This window comes from Natrix helvetica (genome assembly GCF_964273705.1).
Source record: "Natrix helvetica genome assembly, chromosome: 1".
Lineage (NCBI taxonomy): Eukaryota > Metazoa > Chordata > Lepidosauria > Squamata > Natricidae > Natrix > Natrix helvetica.
Window position 1 is genome coordinate 118198868 of NC_138548.1, and position 25865 is coordinate 118224732.

Sequence of the window (25865 nt, forward strand, 5' to 3'; positions counted from 1 at the left end):
AGAGACAAGATAGATCTGAGATGGACCTTGAGAGGCTTCAGGCATAGAAAAACTAGAGTAATTTGTGAATGAAACAGAATGCTGGAGAGCCTTTTGGCCTCAACTCAACTTTTGGCATGTTTCCTAATGAGTATTCGCATTGCAAGCAACACCCATCCCCTTTCTTGCTTTTGGGTCTTGGATGTATCATAAATAAATAAAGTTTCTTTATACTTTTCATTGAATTGCTTTGTTTCTTATTTTTACATATGTCCTCTGTTTTGCACTGGTTCTGAAAATAAACTTAATGGCTATTGCAGTGGATTCTGGATTATGATATGAGATTAAATTGCATCAGCGGATACAAAAAGCAGCTAAGAAATCAATCCATATTTCTTCTATTTTGTTTTCATCATTTGGAGATTCCATATTATTTACTTTTTTCACATTTTTTTTATTTTTAAACATATAAGACAACATTAAAAACATTTCATCCATTACATACAGCATGTCGTTTGGTTGGAAGTGTTTTGCATCTGTATTTTCGATTACACATACAATCACAGTTTTTCCCTCCAATATAACCAAGAACCTCACTTTCATTGTACAGGATATGTTCAATGACGATTAATATTTCTTTCTTTTCAATAAGCTTAATTCTCTTACATTCTTGATTGTCTGCTTAACAACAACGTACCTTTATGCAATCATTGTCTCATTTTAAATATTTTTACAGTGTAAAAGAATTTACCAAGTATTTATGTTTATATATCTATCACTACTTTCAACAGGATATCTTTATAGTATGCACTTAGAGTTATATATTACCAATCTTCTATCAAATGTACATTAGTTCATTTATTATCTTTGTCCTTCATTTTATAACAAAAAATTCTAAATTATTCATATATATGTCAGTGTTTCATTGTATTATTATTAGTCTAACAACATTATTATATTTTTGCTTTTCTCCTTCAATTAAAACATTGTTATTAGTCTATTTAACATTATTGTATTCTCACTTTTCTCCTTCAATTAAAATATAAGTAAAACATTTTTCATGTCCAGGTTCTTTTTTCCAGCCACTGATAAAACAAATCCCATATCTTATAAAATTGCTTGTCTTCTTGTTCTCTAATTTCAAATGTCAATTTGCTCATTTCAGCGCTCTCCATTATCTTTCGAATAACTTCTTCCTGTTTTGGTATCATTTTGTTTTTCCAGTTTTTTGCAAATACAATTCTAGCTGCTGTTAAAACATTTAGAATCAAATATTTTAAATCTTTGTTGTAAATTTCTGGTATAATTCCCAGTAAAAAGATCTCTGGTTTGAGGTCTATGTGTTCATGTATCATTTTCTCCAATCACATGTGAATTTTAGTCCAGTATCTTTTAGCTTCAATACAAGTCCACCACATGTGGTAGTATGAACCCAGTATCTGATGACATTTCCAACACTTTTCCAATTTATTCTTGGACATTCTTGCAATTCTCGTTGGAGATAGATGCCACCTATAAAACATCTTATACAAATGTTCTCTATATGCAGTTGACATTGTCATTTTATAATTTTGAGACCACAGTTTCTGCCATTTTTCTAAATCTATCCCATACCCAAAGTTTTTTCCCCAAGCTATCATAGTTTCTTTAACTTGTTCCTCTTGTAATTTAGTCTCTAATAAATATCCATATAGTTTTTTAATTACTTTTTCATCAGTATCAATTAAAATTTTATCTAACTGTCATTTCATTGTAAAGACCTATTGATTTTCTATCTTCATTATATCTAGATTGTATCTGTAAGTATGAATACCAATTCATTTCTATTCCTTCTTGTTTCAACTCTTGAATAGATTTGAGTTCACCCACTGTATTCAATATTTCAACATATCTTACTGTTTGTTCCTTTTTATATATTATTAAATATGAAAATGCTTCAATAGTTGATATCCAGGCTGGAGTTTTTAAGTAGTGTAATCTTTTAACCTTTTCCCAGTTTAATAACAAGGCCTCCCTTATATAATGTCTTCTAAAATAACCATGTGCTTTAGTTCCCTTATACCATAAAAACCATGCCATCCCAACAATAAATCATGACCCTCTACATTCAATAATCTGGAATTTTTTAGAGTTACCCACTCCTTAATCCACATTAGGTTTGCTGCTTGATAATATAACTCCCAGTCAGGTAGGCCCAGTCCTCCTCTTATTCTAGCATCTTGTAGCAATTTAAGTTTTATTCTTGCTTTTTTCCCTTGCCAAATAAACTTCAAGACTATTTTATTTAGATCTTCAAAAAAGTCCTTGCCCAATCTAATTGGAATTGTCTGGAACAGATATAAAATTCTGGGTAAAATGTTCATTTTAATTGTAGAGATTCTTCCTAACATTGATAGTTGCAGGTTTTGCCATTTCATCAAATCGATCGCAATTTGTTGTTTTAATCTAGTATAATTATCCTCCTTAAGAGTGCTACATCTAGCTGATAAGTATATCCCCAAATATTTAACCTTACTTGTGATTTGAATCTGCAAAGCTTCTTCCTTCCTTTCGTCTTAATGGTATGTTCTTTGTCAAAATCTTTGTTTTGTCTTTATTTATTTATTTTCAAGCCTGCTACTTTTCCATACTCCTCTATTCCTTCCAACAACTTGGGTGCTGTCTCAAATGGGTCTTCAAGAGTAAATACCAAATCATCTGCAAATGCTTGTAGCCTGTAATCTTCTTTTTAAATTTTCATTCCTTTTATATCTTCTTCTTCTCTAATCTTTCTATTTAAGACTTCTAATATTCCGGTTGTTGAGAGCGACGGACATGTTGTCTGCCCTGTGCTTTCTTGGTGGGCTCCCCTCAGCTTGAGGGGGGGCACAGGGTGCCTTGAAGGGGTGCCCTGCCTTATGGGATGCTCGCTGGGGATCCCCTGGATCAGCGGCGGCTGTGGGGGGGCTCCTGGCATTGCCCCAGGAGCCAAGAAGCGAAAGGGGGTGCACAACGGAGCTTTCACGCTCCCGCGCGCTTTTGTGTCAAGGCAGCTGGATGATCTTGACAATTTGAAGGCTACAGCTGCCGTGCGGTGAGATGGGAACCCTCCCCGATTCTCCCTTTGATATTTAAATGAAAGATTGTCAGCTTTCTAAAAGACTTTCAATCCCCTCCTGGGAAGTGTGATTGTAGGGAGGGGGACTTCCCCCCCTCGGGAAAGCGGCTTTGAACTTATCTCCTCTCTCGGAGGAGAGAGAGTTTTAAAAGGAGTCACTCGTTATAAGCAAGCAAATGAATGTTTTATTGCAATTGTGAAAGAAAAGTGAATGATCTGATTTCTTTAAAAACTTTGAAAACTTTTGGCTTGTTGCTTTCTGATCCCCAGTGTTGGCGAAGCAAGATGGCACACTTCTGTTGTCTTTATGCTCTTTGAAATTTGACTCCGCCTATGGAAATTGCTGGCATTGTACTTTTGCCTCCGTGACTTTCAGAAATATCTCTCGTTACATAGTATCTTGGACTTGGAATAACTGATTTAATTGACTGGATTTGAATTATAGAAAAGGTCTCTATTCCTGTCTGGACTCCCTGCCTCCTGGTCTCTCTTGGTTGTGCCCTTCCACAGTCGCCATCTCATTGTATGGACATAGACACCTCTGAGTTCTTTTTTTTTTTTAATAATGGCTCCGAAGAGACCACCACCTGGGAAACCAGGCTTTGCTGGTTCTGCTCCAACATCTTCAACATCCAGTCCAATCGGACAACAGTCATTAACATCGTTTGTACAACCTAAAGCCCCTGAGGAGGAATCAACCCATCAGCTGCTTCAAAAGATCTTAAAGGGGCAGGATGAACTGAAAAACCAATTGAGAGAAATGAATGAACAGCTCAGAGAGAATCAAAACCAAATGACACAAAACAAACAGAGATTGGAAGTTCTGGAGGAGGGGACGGCTGAGATGAGGGGGGAGATGAGGGGGGTCCAGAGAGGAAATTTAGAACTTGAGAACCACATGATAAAAATGGAATTTGAAAGGATGTCTTTTTTCCTTAGATTTCAAAACGTAATTGAGACTGACAATGAAGACTTGAGGGAGATCATGACAAAAATGTTAGCTGAATATATTAAAAAAGACAAACAGCAGTTAGGATGGGATATTGGCCTGGTTTATAGAGTTAATTCAGCTTATGCTAGAACACACAATGTTCCAAGAGAGGTTCACATTAGATTTCTTAGAAAGGCTACAAGAGATGAGATTCTGGGGGCACAAAGGTGTCAAACGTTAAAATACAAGGACAGAGAGATAGCCATCCTGAAACAAATCCCGAAGAAAGTAAGAGATAAAAGAAAAAAATATGCACTATTAGCAAAAAAATTATTTGATAAAGGATTCTGGTTTCGGTGGCTTCTGCCAGAAGGTATGCTGATATTCTGTGAGGGCAGTAGAGTTAGAATTAATACAACTATGGAGGCGGAAGACTTCATGGAAAAAAACAAAGCCCTCCTAGATAAAGCGGATGACACCACACAAGATATGGGAGGTGCCGAGGCTTTGCTGGCAGGTGGGGGGGGGGAGGCAACAATGAGAAAACTCAGATCACAGAAGTAAGTTAGAAAAATAGTACAATTGCTGATATAAGGAATCTTTTTGTTTGATACAAAATAAATGATTGAAACCATTGAAAGATACAATGTAACAATAAGCTGTCAAAATCTAGTTAAGCAATAACATCTTTTTTATCATTATGTAAAAGTTATAATAATTGGGGGGAACACCATTTCCTGCATGATGTAGCTGTCAAAATTTGTAACCATACCCATCACCCTTTTCCTTAAAATTTTGTAAAACTAATAATTTTTTTTTTCAAAAAAAAGACTTCTAATGTTAAGACAAAAAGTAATGGTGATAATGGGCAACCTTGTCTCGTACCTTTCTTTATTTCAATAGAGTCTGTCAATTCTCCATTTACCATTATCTTTGCGGTTTGTTTATGATATACCATTTGTATAGTTTGGATAAATTTCTTACCAAAATTCATCTGTTCCAATTGTAAAAACATGAATTGCCAATTCACATTGTCAAAAGCCTTCTGTGCGTCAAGAAACATCAAAGCCATTTGTTTTTCAGGATTGGCCTCGTAGTATTCCAAAGTATTCAAAATCATTCTCATATTATCTTTAATTTGTCTCTTTGGTAAAAAACCATTTTGATCAGACTGGATAAAGCTATTTAAATACTTCTTTGTCTGCTAATATAGATGTAAATAACTTGTAATCTGAATTTAATAAAGATATTGGTCTATAATTCTTGGTTTGTGTTAGATCTGTCTCCTCTTTGGGTAGCAATACAATATATGCTTCTGACCATGGTTTAGGTATTCTGTTCTCTGATATCACTTCGTTCATGACTTCTAAAAGAGGGAGAGACAAGATTTCTTCAAATGTTTTGTAGAATTCCATTGGTAATCCATATGGACCTGGGGCTTTTCCATTATTTTGTTTTTTGAGTGCTTCCGTTAGCTCCATCATTGGTATTTTACTCTCCAACATTATTGAAGTTTCATCTGGTATCTGGGGAAGATTAGCATCCTGTAAATATTTTTTAACTCCCCCCTCTTCCATTTTCTCTTGTTAATTCAGCTTAGCATAGTAGTCTTCTATAATTTTCTTTATCTCAGCATTTCCATAATGAATGCATTTACTTGATGTTTCTCTCACCCATGCATGTTTATATTTCTGTCCTTTTCTTCATTCTAGTGGCTTCTTCTTGGACTGGGAGGGTGACAGAGGTGGTATTCAGCAGGTTCTGAGCAGTTCTGGAGAACTGGTATCAGAAATTTTGAGTAGTTCAGAGAACTGGTAAAAACCACCTCTGATTGGCCCTGACCCCATCTATTCTCTGCCTCCCAAGTCCCAGCTTCCCCACTCCAGGGGAGGGTTACTGCAAAATCCCCATTTCCTCCCCATCTGTTGGGACTCGGGAGGCATATAGATTGGAGATCGATGATGTAATATCCCCCCCCCCTGTTGAGAGAAGGATGTTCAATTTTGACATATACAACCTCTTTGGCCCCCTCTTTCAAGCCAGCAGTCATCTCTGTTCAAAATGTGGACTTTGCTGTCTTCAAAAGAATTCCTTTGTCTTTCAAATGCATATGGATTGCTGAACCTAGTTATGATTAGTTCCCCCCCCCCTACGTTGTGCCCTAACTACGGTTTCACTCAATGATCAAGATTCAGTCCCAATGTTGTTTGTAAGGTGAGGACTGTCAGGGTGTGAATTCCACCCTGGAAATTGATGTATGGATCTTGGAAACCTTGAAGTATACTTTTGAAGTAAGCAAAAATAAACCCGAGGCATAATCTAAGAAAAACATTTATTTGTAAAGAAAGTAAAAATACAAACTTACTAAGCTAATTGATTACATCTTGACAGAGATTTCCTGTCTGCCTTGCATACAGACAAAGGAAGAAGAGAAAGAAGGTATGGAATGTAATGACATAGGCAACAAATCATTGCTGATAAGAGACAGTTCATTCTGCCGTTTAACTCAGAATGTAGGCACAGCTGGCAAAGCAAATAAACGCAGTGACAAGGACTGCCTAAAATAAAATAAATGTTCAAGAAATATATCTTCAAGTGTGCAAATGACACACTTGCCACACTTGAGAGGTCAGAATTATATAATCACTTGGAACTATTTCAAAATCCTCCAGTTTCCATTTTAGTTTCCATTTCAGAATCTTTTAATTCATTGAAATCTCCCCAGTTTCAAAGTATCCTTAAAAAAATCACTATTCTGGGAAAGCTTCATTCAAGGCAAAAGTAAAGTTGAGAATGAGACAGAAGTAGGAAACTTTGGTGGAATAACAACCTCAGCAGCTTACAAAAAAGAAAACAGTTGTACAAATTCAGTTCACTTTTTCATAGGTATATTTGACAGTGATATATTTCAACATTACTATTTACATCTTACTTCTCAAATTATTGCAAACTTTCATGAAAAAGCTGCTCAAAAGAAAAACTAAATGCTTCTATTTCTCCCTGAAATCAGTGGAAGTTTAAAACATTGCATCTAACTTTATTAATGTACATTCTCATTGTACATGTTTTGCAGAGCAAGGAATAGACTAATAGACATTTTTTCCCCAAAATTCATCAAAATTAGCAAAAAGTCAACAAATCAGCATATCGATTTTGATCATGTTTCTACACATATAGTTCTTCCTCCAATAATTTGCAATAAATTGCATTCTATTGCTTTTTAGTTTCTTTAAAAAGTTATTCCAGTAAATAAACTTACATAAGTTATAAATCTGCACCTATTATTTGAACATAATTAAGTATATATGTGGCCCAAAATCAATAGATTTAATCTGGATTATTACTGTCACAATTGCTAATTGCCTCTTTCCATGGCTGTGCTAATTGCCTACATTTGAATAGGTGGAAGACTGTACTGGCATGAAATGACGATTCCCAGGGATAATGGTACTGTGGAAGTCCTGATGTCAGATTTTCATTCTCAAGCCAGAGCAGTGAATCCTCTCAATTCTTTACCAGTACCAACTTATTGTTGGCTTATTGCCTGATCTGAGTTTAGGCATTGAGCAACTGCAAGATAAGGATGTAGTGTATTAGTGATAAGCCTCTGTCAGCCCCTTTCCCGCAAGCTGCGAGAAAGATGTGTGTTTTGCCACTATAATGTTTAAGCAAATGAAAGCTGTTTCGGATTATGCCAATCTCCTTTCTGTATAGCCAGTAGAAATCCTCAACCTGTGGTATTCCAGGGATGGAGAGAAGGCAGAGATGAATCAATAGCTCAGTTTGTTCTCCGAAATAAACAATTGCTGGCATAGCTGATCTCCGTCCTATCACTATCGGCTGGGGAGGACAACTTTTCAAAATGCAATGACTCACACCGGTCGGCAGTCAGCTTCTCCTTCGTACTCGAAAAGCCGAACATCTTAGGCTCGCCCGAGTTGCTTTTTCGCGAGTTTCTCAATCTGCGTTTGTCCCACGAAAGCAGCGTCGATGAAACTTTTTGGGCCAATCGAAGGCGGAGAAGGGAGGCAACTCCCTTGCTCGGACTCGCCCAGTCCGCCCTCCCGATGGTGCTGAAAAGGACAGTGTCAAGTTCCCCGAAGCCTCAGTCGGGGGGAGATGGCTTCCCAGCAAGGAGAAACCGGGATCAGGCGGAGGAGGGAGGCTGATCCTTCGGCCGATCAGTCCGGCCCTTCGCGGTTGTTTACCTGGGAAGAGATCGGGCGGCGTACTGGCCAGGAAGACCCGTCACGGGAGCTCTGGCTGGTGATTGACAGGAAAGTCTATGACATCAGCCGGTTCCACAGGAGGCACCCGGGGGGCTCTCGGACTATCAGCTCGTACGCAGGGCAGGATGCCACGGTAAGGCGCGGGGCAGCTGACGAGGCGAGGACTCGGGTGGCCAGTTTCTTTCGCTCCCGTAAAGTGTTACAGGGAATACCATAGTTTACCAATTCTACTATTTGTAGCTATGGGCACGGCACTTAAATATCTTTTCCAAGGCTTCTGTGGTAGCTCTACTGAGTGCTAGTCAGTTTTATTAATTGCTTGTTCCTTTACCGTTTAGGGTTGGTTCTATTTGCCATTTTCAGTCTCTTCACTGCCAATGTCATTGTACGTGGTTATAATTAGTTTGGTCTTCTTCATATATTTAATTTCAATCCCATTTTCCACTCTGCTCCTTGACTTTTATCATTAAAACTTGTAGATTTTCTGTATATTCAGCTTCAGGGTAAAGCTATCAGCCTAATACAGGCTGTTGATGTTTCTTCCTCCAATGTTAAAACCAGTTGCCCTTCATATATATTCAGCATATAAGTTGAATATAAGGGTCAAGTACACAGCCTTGTACCCTTTTGCTAACCTGGAGTCAGTCTGTTTTTGCCATGTTCTGCCTGTAATGTGGCTTCCTGACTTGTATGTAAGTTTCTCATGAGGACGACGAGATTCTTGGCTTCCCATTTTTCTGAACACTTTTCAAAAGTCTTTCTATACTATATGAAGCAGATATTGATTTTCTTTTTGCTAGTATTTGGCTTTCTCAGTTATTTACAAAGCATTCCATTTATTCTGCTCTTTGCTCAGTTTGTGGAGCTACACTTTAAGAAAGGTCCAAAACAGTTGGAACAGGAGCCACAAATAGAGAGTGGGGTGGTTGTTGAAGGAATTGTTAAACTGAACTGTTGAGCCTAGAGAAGAAAAGTCTTAAGTGGGACTGAGTAAACAGGTTTAATATGGAGGAAGCAAGTGTTGTGTGAGAATGGAACCACTGATTGAGGGAAAGATGTGGGCTTCCTTTTTGGATGTCTTCAGGCAGAGACGAGGCAGCCTTCCATTAAGGAGGAATCACACATAAGAAGAGAGGTTTGAGAGGATGGTCCCTTTTAAAATCCATTGTGTTATGAGTCTATGATTTTCCCAACTCTGAAGGACTGAACCAAACCTTGTAAATCCCATTGTTAATTTAAATAGAAGTGGGAGAAATAAAACAGGAATCCTACCCACAAAATGGTGCAGTGAAATCAGCACAGAGATTCTTTCTTTCTTTTTTACATTCACAAGGACATATTATTCCTGATATACGGTATGCCAGTGATGCCTAACCTTTTTGTCCTCATGTGCCAAAAGCACACACATGCATGTGCGACAACATGCCCACCCCCATAATTCAATCCATGCACAACCCCCTGCATGTGCCCCACTCCTGTGTATGTGTGTGTGACCCCCCCCATGCTCCCATGCTTCCCGCGTATGTGCCACACACTTCCTGCACTCTGTTTTGGCTCCCATTGAATTTTGGGGCCTTGCGCAGTGTCCTTATGCTATGTTTAGGCTTCCAGATTGGTGCAGGAGAGATTCCAGGTCCAAAATAGGGTTGGGGGACCACATGCACCCCCCCTGCGCCCTGTTTTGGTCTTGGAAGGCCTCCTGCACTAATCTGGAAGCTAAAAAAGGGCATGTTGGCACCGTGAGAGGCCCCAAAATGCAATGCGAGCACCCCCCATGCATACATCCCACCCCCTGCACATGCACACGTGTGTCCCCTGCATGCACGGCAGAGACTGGAAGACCAGCTGGCGAAATAATCAATTTGTAAGTTTTTAATTAGTCATACACAACTTTAACATGGAGCCAGTAGTTCAGTCATGCAATACTATTCTATCTTTTGCAAAGAGTGAAATTGGATCTATATCAGATGATTATTTGAAGATGGACATACTTATACACCTTTTGGCTAGTTGGGAAAACCAGTATCTGGCCTCTGTTAATACGGACTGCAAGTAGGAACTCACAAAACAACCCCCTCCTCTCTCACACACAAACACACAACAACCTAGATGTAGAAAATAAAAAGATAAGACATAAGTTATGTGTCCATGGGGTCACAATGGGTTGGACATGACTTTGCAACTATTCACAAAAATTGTCATGGAACTAGTTTGGTGTAGTGATTGCGGCATCAGGCTAGATATTGGGAGATTGTGAATTCAAGTGCTGCCTTGTGCATGAAGCTGACTGGATGATCTTAGGCTAATCACTTTATCTCAGCCCTATGAAGGAGGCAGTGGCAAGTCACTTCTGAAAAACCTTGCCAAGAAAAAATGTCCAACAGTCCCTGAGAATTGGACATGACTGAACAGAAGGAAAAAAAATAATTTTATCATTATTTAAAAAATAAGACTGCACTCAGTCGCTATAACCCACTTTCAAAGCACATTAGACATTTTTTCCTGTTACCTTTTATTTACTTATTAATTGTTTAAATATTTTTTGATAAATATTTTCAGCATACTAGTAAAATCAAATACAAATAAAACTCAGATGAATAAAAAAGAGAAAGAATTTTTTTAAAATGGAAGTGTCTAAAGGTTGAATCATGGCAACTGGACCAAACTTTGTTAATCTGAGATATTGAGTTGCTCATCCAAGCAACCTCATCAGTCAGAGTAAAAATTACCGGTAGTTAGGCAAAGTCAGAGAGTCGTTGGAACATATCAACTCTTGCCGCACCAATTTCAGGTGTTTCTCCCTGAAATGAGTTGCAATATATATGTCAATGACGGTTTAATTAACCAGGACAAAAGTGACTAAAGGTTGAATTATGGAACTGGAACAAACTTTGTTAATCTGCCATGTTAATCTGAGATTGAGAGAGTCAAGATTCAAATGAAATGGGTGTGGCAAGAGTTGGTACATTCCAATGATTCTCTGCCTAACTAATTTTTACTCTGACTGATGAAGATGCTTGGTTTAGCAATGAAACATCTCAGATTAACAAAGTTTTTCCAGTTCCATGTTCCAGTTCCACCTGTCATCTATTGCTCCAGACTTTACTTGAAGCCAAAATCATTTTCTAATAATTATAGTTTAGAATTAATCATAACCCTTCAGAGCCCCATTGAGTTCCATAAATATTTAATCAGAAATAATAATTAATATTAATTCATAATATTAATTGCGCATTTTATAATTGTAATAAAATACTACATTTAAATAAACATTAATGAAATTGAAATATAGTACAAATATATTCTATAAATGAATGTCATGTGCCAATAGTTTACAATAAATATACAAATAAAAATAGTACTGAATAACACAACAGTCAGTGGTTTGTTTAAACTAGTAATTCTCCAATCATAGATTAGTATGTACATTAGAGGAATATATAAATTGGTGCTGCCTTGTGGACACTCAATAAAGCCATAATTTACCAAACTATACCAAGCTATACCATGAAATCATATATATCTCTCCCTCCCTCCACCCTCTTTATGTTTCCCCATTAGTGCTTTTTGCCAAGATTATTAAATACAGATAGGCATTGATTTCTAGCGTCCCAAACATGAGCTCTAATTTGTCTAGCAGTCACTAAGTAGAAAAATAGTTTATTTATGCAAACATTTTTCATTTGTTTTCTTCCGCATTTAATGTTTTTGAAAGAGTATTAAAAGTTTGGAAGGAAAAGGATATTTGGAGGGAAATTCCACCAAGAGTTCTCGATGTTATCTGTTGATGCCACTGGCTAGCTATGTTGTATCCATAAAGTCAAAACTCCTGCAAATTTTCTGAATTTTTCCCCATAGCAATTATTAATAGAAGATTTTCAGGAATTGCTGTCCACTGTTAAAAAGATGGGACTCTTCAAGCCAAACCAATTGTTCTTTTTCCTGATGCTTCTGCATATTTTAGTACTGGATGCTGCTGGCTGGTTTGTTTTGTGGTATTTTGGACTATCTATGACATCTTTTCTTATTGCCACAGTGTTGATGACCTTTGCTCAGGTAATATTCTTGCCTTTCCTTTTAGGTAAAATTGCATTTTCCGCTAGTTTGGCTTCCTACAGCAGACTGTCTTTCAACCAAATTAAAATAATTTCTTTATAAAGAAAATAACACATATTCAATTGTCATGTGCTTTGAGAAGGTTGCATTCAATTACATCTGTGGTTATATTATAGAATTGGTTTCTTGTGCCTATCCTGTTTGCAATGCTTCTCTGGGTGGCTGCCCCTTTGACTGAATAAAATAATCCTAGAATGAATGAATCTTTATTTTATCTATCCCAGCAGTTCTTGCATAGCTATTACCATTGGATATAAGTTGTAGGAGTGACACAAAAGGTAGTCCTTCTGTGGCGAATCACCCTTTTCTTTTAGTCTCAAGCAGGCTGGCTAGGACATGATTTGGGATATCTTTCAGTCTTCAGTAATCCAAAATGGAACCACCATTTTCAAGAATTTGTAATGTGCCATTTAAAGGTAAGTAAAGTATATTATTCTTAGAATGTTCCACGGAACTGAAGGGAAAGAATATGGAATATTACAAATATACATGAAAAAGTTTCATGAGTAAACATCAAATGTGTTGTGTTATTTATTCGTTTCTAGTTTCTCTAAATTATGGAAAAGTGGGAGGAAATGTCATTAAATTTTACTTTAGTAGTAGATATAATATTCCTAATCCATTTTATGAATTCCAAGGGATTTTCAAATCTATTAAACACTAGCAGATAACCCGGCATTCCCTGGGTATTTATTTACACCCAATAACCCTTACCAGAGAAAGCCCCCTTATAGAGTACTGTAAAGCTGTTACCATGGCAACTGCACTGTAGATGCCATTTTAAGGCACAACAGGCTGTATCTTAACAGAACCTGAATCCAAAAATGCAAACTACCACTTTCAAAAGTACTGTGATTTGACACTATAGATATAATTCATTCCTTTTCATTTTAGCAGCCCAGGCATTCCAGAGTGATGCTGGAATACACACACACACACACACACACACACACACACACACACACACACCCTGAGGGGATGTTGGGGTGTCTTACCCCAACAGACTTTGCAGAAAGAAAGTCATCTGGGTATTAGGTTTGGTTGAAATTGCTAAAGGCATTCCTGAATAATGCTGCAACATACACACATAGCCATAAAGGTAGAAAGGTAGAAAGGTAGAAAGGTAGAAAGAAAGAAAGAAAGAAAGAAAGAAAGAAAGAAAGAAAGAAAGAAAGAAAGAAAGAAAGAAAGATAATAGATAGATAGATAGATAGATAGATAGATAGATAGATAGATAGATAGACAAATAATGAACATGAATTGTTTATGTATTTTATCAAAAGTTTTTCAGCATCTAATAATGAGATTACAAGTTGACCTTTATTTTAAGTCTATTATGTCTACAGTAAACCCTATATCATCTAATGCATGCCTAATTTTTTTACCCTGCTTAAACATTCTTAATAACAAATGGTATCATTTTGCTATAATCTATTTCCTAACACTGCTATTAAAATCTTTGTATAAACATTATCAGTGAAATTAGATGAGCATATCAGGTGTTATTTTCACGTGCTTTTGTCTGATTACATGCTAGTGATAAAGTCCAATTGGTGATAAGTCTGATTAAATGCCAGTGATAAAATTCACTGATCAATAAGCCTGATTAAATGCCAGTGACAAAGGAAGGACAATATTGCTTCCAAAGCTAATAGGGACTGTACTAAAGGTGAGTCGAGGAAAAATAAGAATAAAATGGTATGGAAGCAAGAAAAAGCAAAACTCATTAAAAGAGAGACAGAGCAGAATAGATGTAGGTCTCTAAGTTGTTTTCTGTTTCTCCCAACAGGTGAATCTCTCTAAATACATAAATAGCAGAGCAGCACCTCTTCCAGTGCTTTGACAGGCAGGGTTTTGAAAGGTGATAAAACTCATTTGCCACCTACTCATGTTAATATCAGGGAACTCATTACAGTACTCAAAATTCTCCCCCAGTTTTGTCCACATATGCAATTAATGCTTGAGATTCTTCAAAGCTAGAAAGTGCACTTAATCTTCAAACTGTTTTGAACCTCTGCAAGATAATTCAGAGTCAGCTGATTCAACATCTCAAACTTATTTGAAAATCCAATTCAAAGTTTCAATGGAATCTCCTCTTCAAAGCAGAGCAATCTTTTACAAGAGCCTGAATGCTTTCTTTCACTTTTCCTCTACAGGGGCTTTCAGCTAATTGGTGGTCTTTTCACCATTCCCAGCATCATGCTAAACCCAACTGTTTTGAGAAGGACCCAGATGTTTCATTTCATCCCTTTATTTTGTCATTAGGGGAAACTCTTTCTTTGGAGGTAAGAAGCAACTGCTTAGATGACAACAGATTTTACTGAACCCTGGCCATTCTCCTTTCAGATCAGCATTCAGAACAGCAACTGTTAAGCCATTTCATTGTCAATTTGTTAGAGTTGAACACAGTCTACTGGGTTTATTATTTATATTTATTAGCAGCGTTTGATAAGACAGATCTCATTGAGATAGTAGATTAGTAGGGTTGGACAAAATGTTCACCCAAGGTGGCCATAACAAAAGTGTATTTCTCTATATGAACCAAAGGTGGTATCCAGGAAGTTCTGACAGGTTCTGGAGAACAGGCAGTGGAAATTTTGAGAGTGGGGAGGGAATGGGGATTTTGCAGTATCCTTTCCCCTGCCATGCCCACAAAGCCATATCCACAGAACTGGTAGTAAAAAAGTTTGAATCCCACCACTGATAATGGACCCCTGCTTTCTAAGGCTGGGTGGCATTGTCCAAGGAGAGATTAGAACTCACAATCTTGCAGTTTCTAGCCTGATGCCTTAAAACTGGTTCTCTTATGGTAGCTTATAGCTATAGTTGAATACTATGAACTGGATTATTGAGGGAATTAGCTCATGGGATTGACTGAACAATAATGTACAAAAGGATTCTGAGGAAAGCAGCAAGTTTTTATGGCCATGTGATCACAATCCCAAGAAGGTGAGTTAGGGAAGCAAAGTAGCAGATTGTCTTCCTGTCCAAAAATCCTGGCAGCTCTGATAGGAATAGGATAGATTAAAAGATGGAGGGTGGTATGGAGCTTAAGTATCTCTTTGTTTGTTCCCTTTTGCTCTTTCTCTGGTTAATGTTATGGATTGGACTAACTATTGTGTGAATTATCTCAGTGGAGTGTTTCAGATTTGATAAGCATATTCTGCCTTGGCTGTTTCTTCAAACAAAGAAAATATAGAATTACTTATGCCTCACAAGCAGAAATACTGGTAGAAAATGTTCTATCTCTGATGGTTGTGAGGTTCTGAGGATGTGGCAGTCAGTAAAAATATCAAAATGAAGAAGCTGCCTATTTAGCTGAGATTCTGGATTCCCTTTTTATTGTTAATTCACCTCTTCTGAAACCAGTCGGGACATTTATTTTGGTGGCTATAGGATGGTGTGGCTGAAGAGCTGATATTGGGACAATGGAACACTTTGAACCCACCAGATCCAGGTCCATCAGTAATACTTTCCTTTGGGGCCTTCTACTAATGGGAAGATTATAAAAGTTTATCTAGTGTTTCTGCTACCAAAAGGGACAGCTTCCTTTCCTGACTAAGAAATCTAAGTTTAAGACTGTTCTTTCTGTATTTCTATTGCAGGGCTTAATTTTAAAAGCTATCTCACAATGCCATGTGTTTCTGCACCTGGAATATTTCAAAATAAAGACTGCAATCTATTCTAATTACCACAATTACAATTTATTATTGTGACAGCTATGTACATCTCACTTTTTTTTGCTTTTTTCCTGCCTGAGAATTTATTTCACAGAGCAGATGAAAAGGATGTTATAGAAATGGAGCCTTAAGTTGTAATCACCTGTTGAAAGTTATTTGCTTTTTTCATTCCTTTCTTTTACAGTTGGTTTGCAGAAAAAGAAATACATGCCTTATAAGTATCAGCACAAGTATTATTTCTTCAGTGAGTATCTTTTCTCCCCCTACCTCCTGTTAAACTCCAAATGAACTTTTTCCTCTGTCAAAAAACCAACAACTTTTACATCATCTTTGGACTCTTATCTTTTCAACCATGAGCTCAGGGGCAGATTATATATATGCATTGTGCATAATCCCCAGCACAGTTTAGATTAAGAACAACTCTTATTATGATAAATGATAATTATAAGATAAAGAGGAGGAGGGAAGAAGAAGAGCCGTGGTAGCAACTATAGAACATTGCAGAGAATGAGGAGGAAATCTTTCCTTTCTGAGAACACACAGATTCCCATGAGTTTAATCTACATATTTAAGGTGGAGGGAGGCATCCTGATTCTCAGTCCATACCTTCAGAAACAGACTATGCCTAAACAGTGCAAAGAGAGAAATGCCAACCTGGAGAGGGTATTGCACTTTCTCATGCAACTGCTCAATTATTTGATGCTCTATAGACACAACTGAGGAGCATCCATAAATCAAATTACTGTGGAAGAAAATTGCCATGGAAGAGAGACAGGAACATAATGGAGAATATAGTCCAACCTCTTCACCAGCAGTTGTTTTTCTTTTTGAAACTGCTTTATTGATAAGATCATAAATGGTGCCTGCTGGATCTAATCCTTGGCCCATCAAGTTCAGCAGTCCATTCTCACAATAACCAACCAAGGAAATCCACTGGTCTTCCTTCAGATGGCCTTTGAAAGCTACCACACTGCCATCCAAGCTAATAAAGATTGAATCTCATGCACTCCATGACTTGGTCCTTCCTTTCTTGAAGCCAGTCAAGCCAGTGCCACAACAACTAGTTGCTTACAGCAGTTCAGAGGGAATCTCTATCATAAGTTTTTTTATAAAAAACTCTCTCCAATTAGATTAAGTGTGGAGTCTGAGTCTCAAGAACCACTAACATGTTGGACTCTGAACAAGTTAAAAAAACCCTTCCAATAAGGGTTAGGGAGATATTTTATTTTGAAAAAAACCCAAGATATAAAAGCAAAATGTGTAACTTACAAGTGTAAGTGTGTCTTCTATTGCCTCTACTTTACATTTTATTCTATTACTATTTCTATATTGTTACATTAATTACAATTATTATAATTATTACAATTATTATATTCTATTACAATATTATATTCTGTATTTTGCAACTTTCCTTGTTGTGCCTCTATGCTTCTTTTCCTCTGGACTATTAACCCCTCTCCTCTTTTGAAGGAAAAATGCCTTTTATTCAGGTGATTCCAATAGAAGATAATATTTGTAGCTGGGGTGGAACTGTGGGGTCCTTGGTGCTCCTTGAGGCCAGTAATTTTCTTGCAGACGTTTCATTACCCAATTAGGTAACATCATCGGTGCTAGAAGGTAGTGGGGTTTGCTCTCTTTATATATATATATATTAGTAGGTTGCCCTGTCTCTAGTTTTAGGTTTTATATTGTTGTAAGTCACCCAAAATTGTATTTATTTATTTATTACATTTATAAACCGCTCCCTCTCCCCGAAGGGACTCGGGGCGGTGTACAAAACACAGCTAAAAACCATATACAAAATACAATATCGGGTACCCATAAAACAAAATAATATAAAACCGTTCTAAAACAAAAATTAAAAGCAATGTAAAAAATCTATCCCCAGGGATTAAAATACCGGCCAGAAGTGTTGGAAATTACCTTTACCTTTACCTTTATTTCGATTTTTATACCGCCCCCTCTCCCCAAAGGGACTCGGGGCGGTGTACAGTCAAATAAAACAGATAAAATGGAATACAAACATACAAACATAAAAACATAGAAGAGGAGGCAATACGACACTGTACAAAGTAAAGTAGATAAAAACAATATTTCAACAATCCTAAAAATACCCAATTAAAATTACCCAGTTAAAATATATCTGCCAGGAGGTATAATAAGGTTATGAATGGTCCAGGCCGGCTAAACGGAACAGGTGAGTCTTCAGTTTTCGTCGAAAGGAGGGGAAGTTGGTGGTGGTTCTGATATCGGGGAGGAGGTCATTCCAGAGGGTTGGGCCCATCACAGAGAAGGCTCTATTCCTAGGTGCCGCCCGTTGGCATTGCTTAGTGGACGGCACCCGGAGGAGTCCTTCCCTGTGAGAGCGAATCGGTCGCAGGGACGTGTGTGGTAGGATGCGATCCCGCAAGTACCTAGGTCCTGAGCCATGGAGCGCTTTAAAGATGGTAATTAACACCTTGAAATGCACCCGAAAGACCACAGGCAGCCAGTGCAGCTCGCGCAGAAGCGGTGTTACGTGGGAGTACCTAGTACTCCCCAAGATAGCCCATGCGGCTGCGTTCTGGACTAGCTGCAGTCTTCGAGCGCGTCCCAAGGGAAGCCCCATGTAGAGGGCATTGCAGTAGTCCAGCCGAGACGTCACCAGTGCATGAGTGACTGTGTGTAGGGCATCCCGGTCCAGTAGGGGGCGCAATTGGCGCACCAGGCGAACCTGGTGGAATGCCCCCCTTGCCACGGCTGCCACATGGTCATCCATTGACAGCCGGGCATCTAGGAGGATGCCCAAATTGCGCGCCCGTTCCACAGGGGGCAATTGCTCGCCCCCTATGGTCAGTGATGGAATCAACTGACTGAACCGGGGTGCCGGTAGCCACAGCCACTCAGTCTTGGAGGGGTTGAGCTTGAGTCTGTTGTCTCCCATCCAGACCCCGACGGCTTCCAAACACCGGGTCATCACCTCGACAGCCTTGTTGGGGTGGTCTGGGGTGGAAATGTACAGCTGCGTATCATCAGCGTACAGATGATACTCCACCCCAAAACCACGGATGATCTCCCCCAGTGGCTTCACATATGCGTTGAACAGAAGGGGCGAGAGGACCGACCCCTGAGGCACCCCACAAATGAGTGGCCTCAGAGTCGACCTCTGCCCCCCTGCCAACACACATTGCATCCGGTCGGAGAGGTAGGAGCCGAACCACCACAGAACGGTGCCTCCAACTCCCATCCCCCCCAGCCGGCGCAATAGGATACCATGGTCGATGGTATCAAAAGCCGCCGAGAGGTCTAATAGGACCAGGATAGAGGAACAACCCCTATCTCTGGCCCTCCAGAGATCATCGACCAACGCGACCAAGGCCGTCTCTGTGCTGTGTCCGGGCTGGAAGCCAGACTGGCGGCTACTGTTAGGCCAGGCCAGCTAAATGGAACAGGTGGGTCTTTAATTTCTTGCAGAAGGAGCGGAGATCGGTAGTTGTTCTAATATCAGGGGGGAGGTCATTCCATAGGGTCGGGCCCATCACAAAGAAGGACCTACTCCTGGGCGCCGCCCGCTGGCATTGCTTGGTGGACGGCACCCGGAGGAGCCCCTCTCTGTGAGAGCGAATTGGTCGCAGGGATGTATGGGGTAGGATGTGCTACCGTAGATAACTAGGTCCTGTGCCATGGAGCGCTTTGAAGATGATAGTCAACACCTTGAAACGCACCCGAAAAACCACAGGTAGCCAGTGCAGCCCGCGCAGGAGAGGTGTTACATGGGAGTACCTAGTACATCCCATAATTGCCCGTGCGGCCGCATTCTGGACCAGCTGCAGTCTTCGGGTGCATCTCAAGGGAAGCCCCATGTAGAGAGCATTGCAATAGTCCAGCCGGGACGTCACCGTCGCATGAGTGACTGTGCGAAGGGCGTCCCAATCCATTTTACAAGATGGGCAGTTTTACAAGATGTCACTTACGTATGAATATATAAACACTTGAGAGCTGGTCTCACTGGATTTACCAGGGCTTTCCTCTAAATAAATCTGAATGGAGTAAGATAGTATTGTCCACTTATCACAAGGAATAACAGAGTTTCCTTTAGCTCATTCAAGTGTATTTTAGTCAATTGGTTCTAATGGAGCCAGCACAAATAGTTTGAGTGGCACAATTCAGGTAGTGTCTGCCACATACAAGTTTTGGAGTTGATTTATTTTTGATGATGAGATTCTCAAGTACAATTATAATTGTTAAATAAAATGGTAGATACAAATTATTTCAGGATTGTGGTTGATGCTTCTTTTATGTTTAGAAAGGACAGTTAATGGTTATATGCATTTTGTTTCCTTCTGTAGCATTGCCACTGATGATAATGCCTACTTTTCAAGTTTACTCATTGTACTTTATATTCCAACGCAAGCTCTGGAGGGTGAGTACACAAATAATCCATACCAAATATTAAATTTTTATTATTTTTATTATTTATTAGACTTGTTAGCCGCTCCCTCTCCACGAAGGGACTCGGGGCGGCGTACAATAAATACATCACATGTTACATGATTAGACATTACACGGAGGAGGTATAAAGTCACAACAACAATTGTTACAATACATAAAACAACAATAATAATAAGGTTAAAAAATTAAAATACCCCAATTTAAAATTTAAAGTTTAAAATTGCCAGGAGGATTAGAGATAGAACTATAGTTGAGCCAGGCCGGCTAGTTGGAAAAGGTGGGTCTTGAGTTTTTTACGGAAGGAGCGGAGGTCGGAAGTAATCCTAATGTCAGGGGGGAGGTCATTCCAGAGGGCTGGGCCCATCACAGAGAAGGCCCTGCTCCTGTGCGCCGCCCTCTGGCACTGCTTAGTGGACGGCACCCGGAGGAGTCCCTCTTTGTGAGAGCGGATTGGTCGTAGGGATGTATGGGGCAGGATGCGATCCCGCAAGTAACTAGGTCCTGTGCCATGGAGCGCTTTAAAGATGGTGATCAGCACCTTGAAACGCACCCGGTAGACCACAGGGAGCCAGTGCAGCTTGCGCAGGAGAGGTGTTGTATGGGAGTATCTCGTACTCCCCATAATCACCCGCGCGGCCGCATTCTGGACCAGCTGTAGTCTTCGGGTGCATCTCAGGGGAAGCCCCATGTAGAGAGCATTGCAGTAGTCCAGGCGGGACGTCACCAGCGCATGAGTGACTGTGCGAAGGGCATCCCGGTCCAATAGGGGGCGCATTTGGCGCACCAGGCGAACCTGGTGGAACGCCCCCCTCGCCATGGCTGCCACATGGTCATCCATAGACAGCCGGGCATCTAGGAGGACGCCCAAATTGCGTGCCCACTCCATGGGGGCCAGTTGTTCACCCCCAATGGCCAGCGATGGGATCCACTGGTTGAACCGGGGGGCCAGAAGCCACAGCCACTCCGTCTTGGAGGGGTTGAGCTTAAGTCTGTTGTCACCCATCCAGACCCGTACAGCTTCCAAGCACCGGGACATCATTTCGACGGCCTCGTTGGGGTGGTTCGGGGTGGAGATGTACAACTGCGTATCGTCAGCATACAATAATACAATACTGAGACACCCCTCCCCCCATGGTATGCTTCCAGGTTAAGAATTTATTTCCTTAAGTGGATTTGAAAAAGCTAAACCATTTTAGGTGCGTATAAAATTTGCATGGTGATATTGTTAATGGGAAAGTCAATGTCACCCAATTCCAAAGTGCTTCCAGATGAACTATTGCTGGCTATCAAAAGGCCTTTTATGAAGAATGCATTCATTTTTTTCCTGGGAAAACAAACATAAAGAAGGCATGTTGGGGAAACGTTAGAGGCAACTGGACAATAACATTGATTGAACTAAGAATGTCCAAGAATTACAATCTAGATTTCTCAAGAACTGATTATGAGGGCTTTGATTAAAAAATGATTTATGGTGGCTTGAATACAAGTAAAAAGTTATGGTTCATCTTTTTTTAAAAAAATATCTAGAGGGATTGGAAATGGGGTTGGACTTATTTTTTTTTAATATAGAAGATGGGAGACAAGACTTTTCCAGCCTTGTTTTAAGTGGGAATTTGCCATGCACTCTTGTCAAGTACACAAATTAAAAATGGCTGGAATTTTGTGGGATAATCAAATCTCTACATTCTCACCTGATATCACATAAACATATCAGTTATTGAAAATAATTTTTTTATGAGCTCAAACAGGTCCATACGCAGAGCAACACTGGTCCTTAAAACACACCTCGTCTCTTATATTGATAATCACTATATAAAAAATTGTCTTCCCTGATTAATTAAAAAAAAACTTAATAACAACATGCACAGAAACGCCTCTCCATCTCTATCACTTTCTGGAATGATGTGACCTAAAATATTGTACTTTAAGGAAAACCAAGCATATGCAATCTTGTCTAGTGAATTTTTCTATGGCTTTTTTCAGTCAGTTAAACCTGCCAATCCATTAAAAAAGAACCCAGGGTAGAACTGGTTCTGTCAAAATGGGCAGTAAACAGAGCAGAGTTCATCTGGAGAAGATATACATCTGGATCTCATTAAGATGCCATGCAGGGTGTCTACTTGGGGCAAGGAAAGATGCTATTCTAATCTCCATTCCTTCTCTTTTCTTCTACAGGAAATGGCATGGACTCTGGCATATTTTATCCGATTCTTTATTGCCTTCAACCACATACTGGGATTCAAGGGTGTTTTGGGATACTTCGTTCTTTTGAAGTACTGTTCATCATATATACTATTTTCTTTGTGTTTCACTATCCCTTCCCAGACCCTGACTATTCTCTAGGTTATCCTTTCCCTAACTTCCATATGTGTGGGCTTAAATTCTATTATTGCCATTATAATAGCTATCTGGGATATAGCCAAATCACTCTGTAGTCTCCATTTGGGATCAGTTTCCATGGCATCTGGTCAAATTTCCAAATTTGCCCACTAACTCAGAAAGATTGGGGGTCCTGATCTTTGGTTTGAATCTGACTCATTGTCACTGGAGGAGTGTAGAAATGTATTGATTTCCATAGAAAGGCATCATTAGGTCTAGTAAATGACTTGCATTCTAAGCCTAACAAAGAAACGAATAAATTTGTCCCACTATTCTACTTAAAAGGCTTGTTTGTGTAGATATAGTTTCATTTTGCCTAATTTGCCTGACTTTGCCTCATTTCTGTCTCTCAGTGTTCTTGAGAGTATTATATTTACATGGATATCACAGTCGAGTCATCTTCCTATGACCATCGATCATGATAAAAACATGGATTGGTTCTCTACACAGGTAAGAGAGATCTGGGAGATAAAATTGATGGCTGTATATAATTAAACTTTAGCTTGTCTGCATAATTTTATTATATGACAATAATTCACAGATCCATAATAATCAATTATAATTTGCACATGTGAAAACTGAATTCCTTTTTGGATGTTATTTTTATCTATTATTATTTCTTTTACAGTGCTTTCCTTATGATAGAAAAGTTTGAAGTGTGTTTAGAAATGCTATGCCTTTTCTTACAGATTGCCCTTGCTTTTTTTTGGGCTTTATAAAAATGGAAATGAGATTCATTTCTTTGGCCTCATTTTAAGATAATAGAACTAACTGAAAGAGAAACCTGCCAGGGCAGGAATCAGTTCTCTCTTGTCCATACCCAGCATCTGGTTTTCATCCAGATCAGGATATTCTTTTTAGAAAAGGAGGCCTGTGAGTTCAAATCATATCAGACAACTTGGTTCAGTCTGGAATAAGTAAGGGGAAGATTTGAAAGTAACTGATGTTGCACTGTTTCTCTTCTACTTCTCTTCCTTAGTTTCCTTTGTTTACACCATATTCTTTTTAAGTTCTGGAACCAAATTTTAACCCAAATAAGAGTTTATTAAATCCTTAGATGGCTACTCTGCTTTTCTTCTTTTAGCATTTAGAGTATCCAAATAATCAAACAGTTAATATATCTTATTTTGGATCTCTTTCAGCTCTGTGCTTATCCGCCACTGTTTCAGGGGTAGAGGCTTGACAAAACTACCCCCTTCTTTTTCAACATCACTGTTGATCAATCTTTTCTAAAAGGGGGCATTACTGACAGACGTTTTGTAAAACCACAATCTCCTCACACAGCCACCACACTGTTCTTCTTCAATATCACTCCTGCACACATTTTACTGTCCCAGTTGCCCCACCTTCATGACTGCCCAAAAATGGCAGTTGCCCCTGCTGTCGTTCGGGAGAGCTTGCTTTGCACCCAATGAGTAAATTGTAAGTTTCTCATGGTCAGCAAAGAGCCTTTCTTTCCTTCACTGTCCCTCCAGGATAGCTATAAGGTCTCCCATCAGCATTTACCGGTTGGATTTCATGGGGCTCAGCAGAGCCTCGCTATTTTCCAGCTGTTCTCACCATGATGTCAACTGACCCAGGACATTCTTTTTAGAAAAGGAGGCCTGTGAATTCAAATCATACCAGACAACTTGGTTCAGTCTGGAATAAGAAAGGGAAGATTTGAAAGTAACTATTGAAAAGAAATGTTTCACAAAATGAAAAATAAGTATATTACTAGAATTCTATTTTAATTCTCCATATTTTCAAAACTGTACTCTGGTGACTATCAGATTTGATAACAAATGAGTATTTAAACTCTACTATTAGGGTAATATAATTTAAGATTTCCAAAATTCAATATGTTTGTCTACAAATACTAGTTATATACATACAATACCAACCAACATGAATATAAATATAAATCATGGACAAATATAAATATATATTGTGGACATTTGCTTGATCTTCCTTCATTCACAGTATGTCTGGACTAAAACCTGTCTTTCTCTCTTCTCCCAGATTCAGTCAACGTGCAATGTGAATCAATCTTTTTTCAATGACTGGGTAACGGGGCACCTGAATTTTCAAATTGAGCACCAGTGAGTACTGGTTTAGGGCAATAAGATTTTAAGCTATCAGTGGGAAACTTCTTCATAGTTTGAATAAGGCAAAAAGATAGTAAAGTATCACAACTTCTTTGCCTTCCTTTCTGCCTATAGTCTCTTCCCTACGATGCCTCGGCACAATTTTTGGAAGGTGGCTCCTTTGGTGAAATCCATGTGTGCTAAACATGGTATTGAATATCAGTCAAAACCTATGTTCACTGGCTTTGCTGACATTGTGTAGTAAGTATCAGATTTCACCCCTAATGTAAAGCATACTGTCAAGGCATGTCAAATACCTAAAAGGATAAGTATCACTCACTGAGAGATTTTTGTGCTACTCTTTCTGTCCTCGGTTTACTGCACTTGAATTCACTTTTCTGCTTGAATCAGGGGCAGGCTTTTTCTAAGTAGGAGTTAATTCTCATGGCAAGGAAGAGAAACTTACTTTCTGTTATTTTCAGTTCCTTGAAGGTTGCGGGTGAAATCTGGTTCAAAGCATATCATCTTGAACAGAAAACACAAAATCCTAAAATCTGCCTTCAACAAGGGAAGAAGCGTGAAGAGACAAGATAGATCTGAGATGGACCTTGAGAGGCTTCAGGCATAGAAAACCTAGAGTAATTTGTGAATGAAACAGAATGCTGGAGAGCCTTTTGGCCTCGACTCAACTTTTGGCATGTTTTCTAATGAGTATTAGCATTGCAAGCAACACCCACCCTCTTTCCTGCTGCTGGGCCTTGGATGTATCATAAATAAATAAAGTTTCTTAATACTTTTCATTGAATTGCTTTGTTTCTTATTTTTACATTTGACCTCTGTTTTGCAATGGTTGTAAAAATAAACTCAATGCCTGTTGCAGGGGATTCTGGATTATGATATGAGATTAAATTGCATCAGCACATACAAAAAGCAGCTAAGAAATCAATCCATATTTCT

General features: G+C 39.0%; 1 protein-coding gene across 1 annotated transcript; it reads left to right on the forward strand.

Moving 5' to 3' along the window:
- Positions 1 to 8126: 8126 nt before the first annotated feature.
- On the forward strand, positions 8127 to 25628 carry LOC309389164 (acyl-CoA (8-3)-desaturase-like; the record flags this gene model as incomplete). The annotated part of the gene is made up of 12 exons (XM_081947190.1): positions 8127 to 8369; positions 12095 to 12292; positions 12667 to 12768; positions 14509 to 14637; positions 15749 to 15809; positions 16217 to 16276; positions 20361 to 20434; positions 22639 to 22736; positions 23196 to 23292; positions 24844 to 24923; positions 25044 to 25169; positions 25391 to 25628. The coding sequence occupies 12 exons, from the start codon at positions 8127 to 8129 to the stop codon at positions 25500 to 25502; spliced, it is 1380 nt and encodes a 459-aa protein (XP_081803316.1). The 3' UTR covers positions 25503 to 25628.
- Positions 25629 to 25865: the final 237 nt, after the last annotated feature.